Genomic DNA, 14,617 nt, shown 5'->3' with positions numbered 1-14,617 from the left:
CATGTTGCATTGGTGGCACCCTTTCACTTGAATGATCTTATGGTGATGGTGCCCTTTACTTGTTGTAGTTTATTGATATGTGACGCCCTTCACCTATTGTAGTTTACTAATCAGTGTGAGATTATCCTTACGAACACCTTCCTAAATAATAACTATTTTGATCCCTAAATAATTGAACGACTTTGCAATTTACATAGGTGTAACATCTTTATTAGTTCTCGTTTCCACGCTAGCACCCTTTTTAACCAATAACCACCTATTTGAGCACACCTAAATGCCCATATTCAATTGCAAAATGCAAAGTGAGTGTAACCATCTTCATATCGTGAGTGTAACCATCTTAACCTTTAAAAATATTTTCCTTTTTCAAATTGGATAAAAACACATTCCCTAGTGGTTTTTATGAGAGAGAGACGAGTGTTTTGGTATCAATGTGATCCATCATTTAAATTTGAGAAAGCCAAAATATTTGCATTTTGTGGCAACATCTGTCTAGTGAAAGAACCTTAATATATTCCGTCATTTCAAATGGCTACTTTTTGATTATTACATGTCTACTTTTTAGTTATCTAGAGTGGATCCGTCATTTGAAAAGACAGAATATGGGAAAATCGTCTGACTAATGTTTTACTCAAATACCCATGTAACCCATCTCCTACAAAAGTCAAGCACCTGACATCTAGAATAAACACCTAATGCCACCAGGTATTATTAGGGCTGTAAATGAATCGGAGTCCGTCGTCCGCTTGGCAAGAAGTTCGTTTATGTTATCCGTTTAACAAACGAACTGGATGTGAACAAAACTTTTTCGTTTGGTAAACTTAACGCACGAACACGAACATAGACAACGTTTGTTCAATAGTCTGTGAACCTCCGTTAATGTCCGATAATGATTTTACTTTTTAAAATTAATATGTAATTGTTTATATTAGTTTGTTTATTAAAGTCATTTATGTATGTTTGCCCATTAACTTATATTAGTTTATGATAAATGTCATATGTTTGTTTGTTTGTTAGTGTTTATTATGGTTCGTTTACAATATTAACGAACAAATACAAACGGACATGGACAAAATCAGTTCCTTAAAGGACATACATTGACACAAATTTTCATTCGGCAAAGTGTTCTTGAACCGTCTGTTTGTCTGACAAAATTTTAACAGACGTACACAGACAAGGTCTTGTCCAATTCGATTCGGTTCATTTACAACCCTAGATATCATACGGCAAAAGTCTAAAAGTACTTTTCATATTTTTTTTTGAACGGTGACTTTCACAGTTAAGCTTGCAGCGCGCGACCAAGTCGCGCCCCACCACCCCACTCAGGCCAGCTATGTTGACATGATCGGGATCCACGCTGGCGTCCAAGTTTGGCTTGATGTTCCCGGTAAAACCTAGTTTGCTCACCCCGCCCAAAGGCACGATATGTTTTTAATGCTCTGGAAAAATCCGGTCGGAATCAGGATTCGAACCCGAGACACCCGGGTCATCCATCATGTTCCCGGCAATTGGGGCAAGCCCCGCTGATTAATAAAAATTTTCATATGATTTTAACTTTTTAATAAAAATTTAATAATGCAAAAGTAAATGTGAATATAATCTATGTTTTGTTTACTTTTAGCTTAAAACAGTGTAACAAAAAGTTAATTATCTATTCTTTAATCTTTATACTCCTTTCTCACCACCAGCCCTAAAATGTAAAAACGTGAACTTTATCTTTGCTACATACAATACAACGTTCTTCACTCTTCTCTTCAATCCCTAAACCCTAATCGCCCCCAAAACCCCCAATGCCCTAATTCCGCCATGGATCAATCCGAAACCGAAGCTTTAAAGCAATTCACATATTCTTCAACAAAACCCACATCTTTCCAGTCTTCAATTTCAAACCTATCCGGGTCTTCACGCGCCATTCCCTACAACAAAGATTTTCACTTCTACTTCAATTTCCAAGATTTCAAGAACCCAGTTCAGGAAATGGCTAAAGGCTCCCAATCGATTCTTGAATCAATTGGGTCATCAGCGGATCAATTGTTTGGCGGAAATCAGGTTAATTTCCCATCTGGGTATCTTGAAGATGACGATGAGGCGTATGATTGGTTGGTTAATTTCAACGATGAAGTGTTTGAAAGGTTTGATGCGTCTGTTGATGAGTTTAAGAGGGTTAGAAGTAAAGAAGAGGCTACCGGTGTTACGGTTATGAATTCGGTTGATAGTGATGGGTTTCAGCTGGTTCAAGGCAGGAAGAAGAAAGTGTCTGATAAAGATTTTTTGGTTAATAGTGGTAGTGGTTATAATTTGGGTGATTCTAATTCATCATCTGTGAAGGTTGTTTCTCGGGACGGTAATGCGATCGGGGCGTCGAAGGGGAAAGTTTCGTTTCATATCGCGTCGATTCCTAGGCCGCAGGATGAGTATAAGATACTGGTGAATAATAATAATCAGCCGTTTGAGCATGTTTGGTTGCAGAGAAGTGAGGATGGGTCCAGTTTGATACACCCATTGGTGAGTTACTGGTATTGGAATATTTGTAGTTTGGGTTGAATTTCAAGTTATTTTAAGTGAATAGAAGCAGGTTTGTCAATTTATGTATGATTTTGTGTAGAAGTTTAATGGACATGATTTTTAAAAAAAATTTTAGGGTTATTCTGGTTAGCTATTCACTTATACTGTATAAGAAATGAAGATGTTAATGCATGTGTTTAACATTAGTTTTAGTTTTAAAGTGGTTTTATGGAAGAACTCTAGAAACACATTTAAGTGTTTGTTTGTTACTCGTTATATATGAGTAGACGTTTAGAGAGTGTGATTGGTTTTTTTTTTCTTATAAAGAGGGTCTTTCATTTTTGCTGTGTATGAGACGAAAAAGATGTTAGTGTGGGTCTCTAGTGTTCGGATTGATTTTACTCTTTTAACAGTTAAGTTAATCTGTTGTGCTTTGGCATAAATAGAATTTTAGTGAAATTTATTCAGTATTGAATTCTGATAAAATTTGTTAGGCCTTATTTAGTTATCTGTGCGAGCCATTTAACATTTCATTTTATAGGTTTCATTTTTTTGTGCAATCTAGTTCAATGCTGTATATACACGGCCCCGCAAAACATTAAGATTTACTTCTGATGTATTTGTAGGCGAAACTTCCAGTCATGGATTTCATTGATAAGACAGTAAGTGATGTAGAGCCTGTGAAACCGCCTCCAGTTGAAAGTACACCTTTCAAGCTCGTAGAAGATGTCAAAGATTTGAAGGAGTTAGCTGCCAAATTGCGTGATGCCAATGAATTTGCGGTATTCTTTTTATGTTAAGCTTTTATTTGATTGGCTGTTTTGTTAATTCTTCATAATGTAAATGCATGGATTCTTTGTCTAATATTGGTCACTATAATGATTTGGTATTGTTTAGGTTGATTTAGAGCACAATCAATATCGGTCTTTTCAAGGGTTGACTTGCTTGATGCAAATATCTACTAGAACCGAAGATTTTATTGTAGATACACTGAAACTGCGGGTTCAAATTGGACCGTATCTGCGGGAGGTTTTTAAAGATCCTACCAAAAGAAAGGTAATCTCTTTTGTCTGAAGGAGAATTTTGGAACCTACTTTTTAAACAATTTTTTAACCATTTCATGACACTACAATGCATCAGGTTATGCATGGAGCCGATCGGGATATTATATGGCTGCAACGTGACTTTGGTATATATGTTTGCAATATGTTTGATACGGGACAGGTCATCTTTCATAATTTCATTTCATATTGAGTATGCTATATTAATTTTTTATTCATATTGAGTATGCTTAATTTGAGTGTGAATTTCAAATTGTATAGGCTTCAAAGGCGTTGAAGCTGGAGAGAAACTCCTTAGAGTTCCTATTGAGACACTTTTGTGATGTTGCTGCGAATAAAGAGTATGTTTCTTTTGTCCAATTTTACACTCAAATAACAAACAACAGAATTCTAGTCTTACCTTTTTTAATTGAATTTTCTATTTCTTTACAGATACCAAAATGCAGACTGGCGATTGCGACCGTTAACTGATGAAATGTTGAGGTAGTAGTTGCTTTCCATGAATTTACTCTTTATTTAATTACATATTTCTTCATACTTATATGCACCTTTTTATCGTTATTATATTAGATATGCTAGAGAAGACACACATTATCTTCTGTATATATACGATGTTATGAAAAGAAGGTTGCTTTCGTCATCAACTGATCCAGACTGCCCTGAAGCACTTCTTGTGGAGGTAAGTAATCTTTAGTTTTTGTTGTATGATATGTGAATAATACTTTTTCTTTAATTTCATTAAATTTTAAAATTCTGTTGGTTTCAGGTATACCAGCGCAGTTATGATCTATGTATGCAGCTCTACCAGAAAGAGATTCTGAACGAGGACTCGTTTTTAAACATATACGGGTAGATTCCCTTTATGATTTTCAAGCTTTACATTGTGACTGAACGAGGACTCGTATTTAAACATTCACAGATTCCAGTTTTGTATTTGTTTTATGAAAGCACTTATTTTTGCTGTTTCAGGCTGTATGATGCTGCTCTCAGCGGTCAGCAACTTGCAATTGCTGCAGTAAGTCATGGCATTTTATTTTCTTTGTGAGAAGATACAGTAGATAAAATTTTCAAGGGTTTTTTTTGATGGAATGCAGGGGCTTTTTGAATGGAGAGATGTTATTGCTCGTTCAGAAGATGAAAGTACTGGTTATATATTGCCAAACAAAGTTCTTATTGAAATTGGTAATGAAGTAATTCTTTTATGTTTTTTTTTGAGTTTAATATTAACTTATAATGTTTATCTGCTCTCTTTTTAAAGCAAAGCAAATGCCGGTGACAGCTGGAGAATTGCGCCACTTATTGAAATCGAGACACCCATATATTGAGCGGAATCTTGGTCCTGTTAGCATTATTAGGCATTCCATGCAGAATGGGGCTGCATTTGAACCTGTTGCCAAGAAACTGAGGGAGGAACACATTGAAATGGTGAAGTTTCTTGCTTTTCTTGGCTTTAAATTTGTGCTCTTTTAAGAAATTTAAGAAACCTGTATAAAAAGAACCGTGATAAAGTTGTAACCTTTATTTGATACAATGAATTGTTTTGATGGTATATGGTCCAGATGGCTGCAAGAAATGCAAAAATTGCTAATGGTGAAGAAGCAGCAGAAGTTGCAGGAAATGGAAGTATTAGTAATGCTACAGAAGACGCCTCTTTGGAAAAGGGAGTTGGAAACTTAATTGCTGGAGCGGACCAAAACCATAAATTGGATGTCTCTTCTGTATGTCACTGGCTTGCCTTTTCTTTTGTTTATTCTTTTTTCGAGTAAACTGTGGTTTTCGTCTTTGTGGTTTCTCCAGATATGTGGTTTTAGTCCAATAGTTTTAAATTTGTGATTTTCGTCCTTGTGGTTTCATTTCACTTGCAATTAAACCTGACCTCACTAACCTCGTTAAATCTGGTCATTAAACCCATCAACGTGCTCCACATGAGGGGCAGTTTTGTCTCATTTCTCCCCAAATAAACCTCACTCCTAGTTCGCAAGCCCCCTCACGTGAGGGGCTGAGGTGTATTTGGTAAAAAAAGGAGAAAACTGCCCCTCTTGTGAAGGGCACACTGATGGATTTAACGACCAAACTTAACAGAATTAGTGGGGTCAGGTTTAATTGCAAGTGAAATGAAACCACATGGACGGAAATCGCAAATTTAAATCTATTAGACTAAGACCGCAGATTTTGACAAACTATAGGGACGAAAACCGCAGTTTACTCCTTATTTTTTTTTTAATTTGTAGGTGGTAAAATAAGTAGGCCAAGCTGGTTGGTAACAATTCAAAAGGGTCGGGTTGGCCCAAAATACTTTTTGCCTGTAAATATTTTTTTAGAAACAGTTAGGGGCTGTTTGGTTCATTCAGATCTGAATGAGTCAGATCTGAATGAGCATCTGTCCCATTCAGCAACAACTCTAAGTCTGAATGATTCAGATAATTTTAACCATTCAGATATTTTTCTGTTTAGAACCAAACAGTCTGAAGTCTGAATGAATAAGATGTTTACATCTGAATGATTCTATTCAGATGTAAACAAACAGCCCCTTAGTGTTTATGATTATAAATCTTATATTATCCTACAAATAATCCGAGTGTTTCAATGAAGTTATTTATTATAAATGCACATATAGTGAATTTCGACCTGTTTGGAAATGCAGGCTTCCGGAGTAAGCATTGAAGTACAAAAGAAGCCAAGTCGTGCCTTTGGAGCCATGTTTGGAAATGCAGCAGGAAAGAAAAAATCCAGTCTTGAATCAAAGGTGAAGAATGAAAACATGTGCAACTTTTTAGTTGGTTAAAGTTTATTTGAGTAATTTTTTATATACCAAAACCATTTTGATAAATTTACGTATGTTAACAAACAGGCAACAGAGGCGATTAAGGTTGAACAGATCAAATCTTCTGTCTCCCTTCCGTTTCGTTCTTTCGCTGATAAAACAGAAGCGTCACTTCCTATTGTGAAAGAAAGCCCGAAACCTCAAGAAGTTCCAATTTTACCCTCAGCAACGGTCTCTGAACCAGAAAATGACATTATTTTGTTGGAAACTGATTGTGATGTTGAGAAAGAGGAAAAACCAGCAAATGCTGAGAATAATGAGCAGAAAACAGAAGATGAAAACAATGTGAAGTTGTTGGATTCTGATTCTTGTTCCGATGAAGAAAAAGATGGAAACATGTCGCTTTCAGATCTTTCATCGAGCTTCCAGAAGTTTGTAAAGACCGTCGACGAGAAGAAAACATCAAAGCAGAAGGTGGAAGGTGGTTCAGCAGGGCTGGTCAATGTGGTGCCCTTTGACTATGCAGCAGCTAGGAAAGAAGTGAGGTTTGGGGAAGACGGGTCGGGGTCTGGTGGGAAGATGATGGCAATCAGGGTAAGCATGAAAGGAAGAAGTCGGTCGGAAGAAGGATGCTGGTGGTAGTGAAAGGAGAGGCGATTTTCAGTTGGGTAAGCGACGTCAGGCTTTTCCGGCGACCGGTAACCGGAGTTCAACTTTCCGAGGGTAGAGGAGGTGTTCTTTGATACATGTGTAGGAACTGTTTTAAGAACTGCTAAAGGAAACTTTTGACTGTGAGAAGAAAAACATCGAAAAATGATTTTTATACAATTTAGATTGGATTTTATTTTTACTCATGCGTCATCAAATTTCATGGCTTTTATGTTTTACTGTTATGTGTATGTATTTGTGATTTATGTTATGTGTAGAAGCAACCTCTCTATACCTTGGTTATAGTCCCTTCAGGTAGCTTTTGTTGCTGGTGAGATTTTTTGCGGGGTACGATTGTTTGTTTATATGATTTTGTGATGCATCATGATACTTATAATTTGTGGTATATGATATTATCTTTAAGGGCAATGCCTAACGTATTTAACACTCTCTCTTCTAAATGAGTGTCACGTCACACAAGATACTTTTTTTCAATCTTTTAAATCGATTTTATTTTAGCGCATCAAGTTAACTGTTATTACTTTTTTAAAAATATACACTTTGATACACAATCGTGAATGCACCTATATTTATTATGTGGGTTCAAAATAGTTAAGAGGAATACACTGTTTTTGAAATGTAATACGAATGCATAGTTATTGTAACTTTTTCGTTCTTAACACAAGTTTCAAAACCGGACACAATATGACGAACCATAGAACACCTTAGGCAAATTCCACAACCATGATTAGACCGGCGGGGCAAACTTCATCGAGGATGACGCGCTTACAACGAGTGATTGTAAGTTCGTAACACGTAAACAAGTCATGCACATAACTTTACAAGGAGGAAAAATGTTAGTATTTGAAAGAAGCAGCTTAAACTGTAATATATTCATTGCCTTGGCCTCTACTCTTTCTCTTTGGCTATGGCTGTGGCCGGAGGAGTGACGCTGTCGGAGGTGTATCAGAGATCCCGGCGGTTACTGTTGAAGACGAGAGATGATCTCGAGAGACTCGAGCGCCTGGCCGTGTCCGTGGACTCACCGGAGCTGTCCGCTGGCGTCCGGAGAGACATCTCTCAAATCCAAACCCTATGTTCCGAGATGGACGCTCTCTGGCGATCTGTTGCTTCAAAGCCGCAGAGAGATCTATGGAAGAGGTTCGGTTTCTTATATAATGCGTGATCTGAATTTTTAATATAATTTGTTTAGTTTGTTCGAGTTGAATCTGATGTCAAATTAGCTTTAATTGCTTTAAACTGATTGTGATATAAACGTAGAGATACTGTAAATTAAGAGCTATGAAATGAAAATTGTACTGTAGTATAGAAGACCTTTTGATACATGGATTGATGATACCTAGGGCTGGAAATGAACCGAATGCTCGGCCAACTGTTCGCTGGGAAGTTCGTTTATGTTCATTCGTTTAGTATATGAACGGATGTGCATGTACAAGGAATTTGGTTCAATGAACGTGTTTGTTCAACTGTGTTCGTGAACGTTTGATAATGTGTTAGTTTACGTCCGTTTATGTTATTGTTTGTTAATGTTTGTTAATTGAATGATTTTAATACATTTTGATGACTAGTCTAATAGTATTATATATATTTAAGCAAACATAGTAACTATAAAACAGAAATATATATGAGTATTATTTGATTAATTTATATGCAAATTTAACTTATGAATATGAATGCTAACAAAAAATCAACATAAACTTGGTAGCTGAACCGTATACACGGACCATCATTGGTAGCTAAATCGAATTAATCGTTGTTTGTGTTATGTCGTTTGGGTTCGTTAACCGTTCACGAACAAGTTCATTTGAGAAAAAGTTTCATTTGGTTAGCTGTTCGGAACCGTTTGTTTGCCCGATAAAAGCTTAATGGGCGAACATGAACAAGACCTTGTTTGGTTCGGTTCGTTTACTGCCCTAATAACAACTGTTACAGTAAGAAACTAAAAGAGGTGAAATTCGATCTTAATTTGAGATTCAACAAAACATTAATATGCATGCATGATGGTGAAATGTACAGAAAAGTGGAGCAAGTAGCCGAAGAGGCTGATTCTTTGAGAGAAAGTTTAGACAGGTATATGCAGAGGCAGCAGAGAAGGATGCAAGAAGCACAAGAGAGGGCAGAATTGCTCGGTAGATCTGTATGTAATCTGTTTCTATCAATCTATTGTGTTACACACTGTTATGAATGTATAAATCTAGAATTGACTCATAACTGCACTAATGCTTTTGTTTGAACATTGGTTCAGAACGGTGAATCGTCTCATATTTTGAGAATTTTTGATGAGGAAGCACAAGCAATGCAGTCTGCCCGTAATTCTTCTAGAATGTTGGAAGAGGCAACTGCAACTGGAACAGCTATTCTCGCTAAATACTCTGAACAAAGGGAGCGCTTAAAGGTAGTTTAATATATCATGTATTTGCTAAATGCATATGCATATACATATGTTTGAATACTTAAAAAAATTTGGACTTCAACTTCTGTGCAGGGAGCTCAAAGGAAAGCATTGGATGTGCTCAACACACTGGGACTATCGAATTCTCTGTTGAGGGTAATTGAGAGGCGAAATCGAGTTGATCAATGGATTAAATATGCAGGCATGATTCTTACACTAATCATAGTAATTGCTTTCTTGAGGTGGGCTCGGTGATCTCTTATTATTCACTATAAATAGTCTCTTGATATATTTCACCCTCATCTTTGCTTTTATTATACACTGAAGGAATTTTGGTTGTTAAGAAAATTATTTTGTAGGATTTGGATTATATAAAGAGTCTCTAATTTGTGTATGCCCTTTATTCTTTAGTCGCATGATTGACGAGGTAAGAAGTTTTTTATCTATGTAAATAGAAACTTGACTAAATCACAAGGGTATGTTCGTTTTTTTATTTGATCCTTTTTGAAAAGTTACAGATTTGGTACCATCTGTGTCGTTTGCCACATTGCAACACTTTTCGTATATTATATAGCCATAGAAGTGCACAAACTGGGTTTTTTCCCCAAAACCAGTTTGGGTCAACAAAAGTCAACAGTTTTTTTTTGTTGGAACTGGTTCGAGTCGGAAGCGGGTTTAAAGAAGTCGAAAGATCGGTTTTTCTGCACCTCTATCAACCAATAATATACGTCAATGTTGATGTGACGGTTTCTATATAAATAAGGAACGTTTGTGAATTGGATATATAATCTTCATGTTTTATGAGTACATCTTCAAGAATCAAGAACACCCTGCGGAAATGTTTGTAGACCTTTTGAGTATATCCTAAGAACACACATGTAGATTATATGTTATGTATACGCTTTGGTCTAGGCAACTCACATTTTGTCAGTTGCATCAAACAAGATTATTTTATTAAAAGAACAGTATGTTGTAAAACTGGAGTACTAGCAAAGCAAAACAAAAAGAAATATAGGAAGAAAATGATCCTATGTTTTATTGATAAAACAATACACATATATACACAGTTTCTTTTTAAAAGCTTATAAAATTATATACAATAGTAACATTTACTTTTGGTTGCATGTTCATAATGTATTTCTACTTTTAAATTATTGAATTTTGATTTTGACTTTACTGGTCAAAATTGGTATTGTTAAATGCATAGGTTCAATGAATTTTTGTATTTTTATTATTATCCCTACCGTTTCTATACAAAATACTATTAAACACACTAGAAATTAAAAGTCAAACTTGACCTAATCAGACCCAACTTCTTTGATTAGTCGATTGGATACATGGACAAGGAAAACCACTTGCTTCGTATCAAAGCTGATCAACTTTGGATGAGTTGTTCATATTTGGCTTTGACTTTGTAGGCAATCCATTACGATGTTGACCAAAAACAAAGTTCATCATTTTAATCTTAGACTAGTTTATTTATTTTTATTGAAATATAAAATTTAAGATAATTTGAATACTATACGATTCACCTATAAAACTTTAACTCTTACATACTATGGAAATTTGTATTTCCAACTTTTAATATGTTGATCGAGTTCAATGATTCAATCTAAGTGTATAACCTTACAAGAATTGCTAAATCATGCCAGGATCAAGAATCTAACAAAAGAGGTGATGATTATCTTCCTAACCAAAGCTCTAGAGGCAGTACTGCGAAAATCCCAACTAGACACCGATTAATCTCCAATTAATCGCTAGCCTCACTTCATTGAATAATTTTGGGCTAGTCGGCTAATTAATCGGTCAACGGTCGGATTCGGCCAAAAACGGCGGTTTCCAACAAAATTACGACCAACATTTGCAGTTTCCGGCCAGATTTCGACCAAAATCAACAATTTCCTGCAAGATTCCAACAAAAAATACGGTTTCCAGAGAGATTCCAACCAATTTCCGGTCAAAATATATTTGTGTATGTATAAAACTGAAAATTACATATAAAGATTTGTGCGTGTATATATAAAACTAAAAACTATACATTAAAGTCCGATCCTATAACTCCCGATTAATCACTAGTCCCCATCCCACCGCCCGACTACCGACTAGCGCAGTGGCGAAGCTTGGACGAAGATATCGAGGGGGGCGGACGACAATACGCATTAAAGAAATCGTAAACAGAGGGGGCCTGGATCAAATGTTCGGTTGAGAACAGGTAAATATACACTACATATGAAAAATGCATGACGAAAACGGGTACATTTACACTACCGCGTAAAAAAACGAAGGGGGCCGGGGCCACCCCTTGCCCCAACTACCCTTTGTCAACGGACTAACGAATTTTACAACACTGTCTAGAGGAAACGTTAATCAAAAGAATTTTTTATTAAAGTTTTACTGATAAAGCTATAATATCTTTAGAAGCATAGAGAAAACATTTTAACACAAAACAAATAGTAATGATATTTTGATTATAAATATTGTTTGTCGATAGTCAAGACCACCCCAATTTGGCTTACCCTAATTTGTTTTGTTTTTACAACCTACCATAAATACTTTACTTATTTCACAAACTCTCACAAACACAGCCTACCCACTACCGGCCGCCACCAACTTCACCACCGTTGACCGCCGGACGGTCGTGCTTTCAAGTGAGTTTTATCTTTATTATTTTACTTTGTTCACACGAATTAAAGTAAAATAGATACCTGTTTGCTTTTTGTTCATACGTCAAATATTAGTTATAGATCTGGATTGATAACCAGTATTACATGTATATATAGATCCAAGCTCATATTGTTGTCATATATTAATTGCAGATCTGGATTGATAACCATGAATATGTACCGTATGGCCGGGGATGGTGATGATTGCGATGACGATGATCCAAGCATGGGTTTGTGGGCTATGTATGTTGTTTATGTGGGCTAGACTACTTTCATAAATGTTTTCCCGATTGAAGTTAATCTACGAGTCCGGATCCGGATTTGTAGAATTACGGGTTGGTTTTTGGTCGTTTTCGCAGGCCAGGCCCGAATCGCCTTTCATAGGAGGTGGAATCTCGGCGTCTCCTTCCGTTGTGTTCGCAGGCGAACATAACCAACAACACGGACGGAAATTCTCCGAATCTGGATCTAGATTCGGAGACTCACTCCAATAGGGACTCCAAAGAGAGCCCGATTTTCCGCCATCACTTGATTTTCCCGATAGCGCACCGGCTAAAGTGATGGCGTCCTCAAGATTCACGGGTTTGCTACTCATAACGGAGTCCCGGATTTGCATTGGTAGACCCCCAATGTATTTGTCAAGCTCACGATCAGTCGGGGTAACAAAGTGAGGAACAAGAATGTTTCACTCGTGAAAACGGAGTAAATAAGCGGCATTATCACCACTTTTTTGTTTTAGGTTCCAAAATTCTTACTCAAACTTTTGGAGCCCGTGTTTGGGACAAAATTTCTTCATCATAAGCGCCTTGAGCTCGGATTATGGAAGAGCCATAGCCGTATCCGAACCTTGGAGGTGCATAACACTATCCCACCATGTTAGAGTGGTCTTTCTAAACATGCTTGAAGTGAAATTTGTCTTTTTCGTTTCAGGGCATTCGCTATGTCGAAACACAATCTCGATCGATTCGAACCATTGCAACAAGGTAGTCGCGCAATTGGTTCCAAGGAACTCAGACGGGTTGGCACTATTAAATTGCTTATACAAGTAAGATGCGGGTTTGGGCTCAACGGGTGCAACAACGGGTGCGCGTTGGTTAGCTTGGATTTGGGTTACAAGTTCGGGAATCACCGCGGCCATTTGCTCGACGATAAAAGCAGCCATACATCGGTTGGTGTTCTTGCGCGGTCTTAGTGGAGGCATGCTAAAAAATTATAAAGAAATGAAATAAGTTTTTGGTAAAAAGAAATGAATATGAAGGTGTATATAAAAATAAAATTAGATAAAGTTTAAATTATTGATTGTGTAGAGTTAGTAAGGAGGATATGTTAGTGTTAGATAAAAATGTAAATCTTTGTATATAAATAAAAAAACCGAAAACAATCGTAAATGGTTTTTAAGAAGTTAAAGCTTGAAAATTTTGGGATTTTGAGATTTATAGAGTCGGAAAATCGTACATGAACTACCACGATTTGATATTTTGACACTAAAAAGTTTTTTTTTTATAGAACATCATATTGGAGTTTAAACATGTGCACGAACCACCGCGACTTTGTCATGTTTTCGACTCAAATAATGATAATAACACAATAAATCGAGATACAACGTCATGTCAAAACACTAATCTACGAACCACCGTAGTTCTATTGTTTTAACACCGAAAATTAGGATGGCGACCAGAATGCTCGCATTCGACTACTTAAAGTATTGACATTTATAACACGATTTGTGGCCTAGAAAACGAGCACTATAATCCAACCTTCCCAGGTAAGTAAATCACATTCGATTCTTGGAATCTTTTTGTCAAATGGTCGTTTTATAATGTCTCATTTCCTATGATCGCTATAAACCCGATATAAACGCAACCTTTAAGGGATTTGAAACAACGGGATCCAAGTTAATCTTGTAATCCATAAAATACAATAAAAATCTACTTTTTGCGTTTTAATGTAAGGATACCTTAGAAATACTATGAAAGTGTGTGTATGTAAAAATTTAGGATATTGGTGAATTTCAAACAAGTTTATAAATAACATGCGATATAAACAATTAAAATAGAGTAAACACGTATAAGCACACGTATAGGACCCTAAGTATAACAATTCTAGGTCGTTACGTCTAACCACATATCTTATTGTCATTGCTCTGATACCAATCTGTCACACCCCGACCAAAGGCGGCGGAACATGCCGAGGTGTAACGATTGCCCATAAGCGCATGACACTATTTAAAGCGACAATATTTAATTAACTCATTTCATTTCACAACATCGAATATGTCACATAACAAATATTCATAACATAGTCATAACAAAATATAACAAATCAAATATTGTTCATTTTTGCTAATATCCTAAAGGTCTCGATGTCGTTTTCTTCAACTCCACGATCAACTTAGATGCAAACCTGTAACATTTCATAAAATAAAGTTTGTCAACACAAAGGTTGGTGAGCAATTCATAAGTTTGAGCATATAAATCTATAGTAAGAAAGAGCCACAAAACTCGTATACGAAACAATAAATAAAAGCAATAATTTGGATAAAATCGCTAATAGAACGTTAGCG

General features: G+C 36.3%; 1 protein-coding gene and 1 pseudogene across 2 annotated transcripts; both read left to right on the top strand.

Moving 5' to 3' along the window:
- Positions 1-1,744: 1,744 nt before the first annotated feature.
- LOC143627193 (protein RRP6-like 2) lies at positions 1,745-7,094 on the top strand (annotated as a pseudogene). Its single transcript, XR_013152550.1, has 14 exons — positions 1,745-2,505; positions 3,132-3,287; positions 3,403-3,561; positions 3,646-3,729; positions 3,828-3,907; positions 3,999-4,049; positions 4,137-4,245; positions 4,333-4,415; positions 4,536-4,581; positions 4,661-4,748; positions 4,825-4,991; positions 5,126-5,284; positions 6,211-6,312; positions 6,418-7,094. The product of XR_013152550.1 is annotated as a protein RRP6-like 2 (transcript).
- Positions 7,095-7,891: 797 nt separating this feature from the next.
- LOC143627181 (membrin-11-like) lies at positions 7,892-9,702 on the top strand. The gene is made up of 4 exons (XM_077097063.1): positions 7,892-8,139; positions 9,016-9,136; positions 9,245-9,394; positions 9,485-9,702. The coding sequence occupies exons 1-4, from the start codon at positions 7,907-7,909 to the stop codon at positions 9,644-9,646; spliced, it is 666 nt and encodes a 221-aa protein (XP_076953178.1). The 5' UTR covers positions 7,892-7,906; the 3' UTR covers positions 9,647-9,702.
- The last annotated feature ends 4,915 nt before the right edge of the window (positions 9,703-14,617 follow it).

Source organism: Bidens hawaiensis, unplaced genomic scaffold, assembly GCF_021521415.1.
Source record: "Bidens hawaiensis isolate Kalapana, Puna unplaced genomic scaffold, B.hawaiensis_p1.1 tig00004617_1, whole genome shotgun sequence".
NCBI classification, from domain to species: domain Eukaryota; kingdom Viridiplantae; phylum Streptophyta; class Magnoliopsida; order Asterales; family Asteraceae; genus Bidens; species Bidens hawaiensis.
This window is presented reverse-complemented; position numbering and strand designations above follow the sequence as displayed.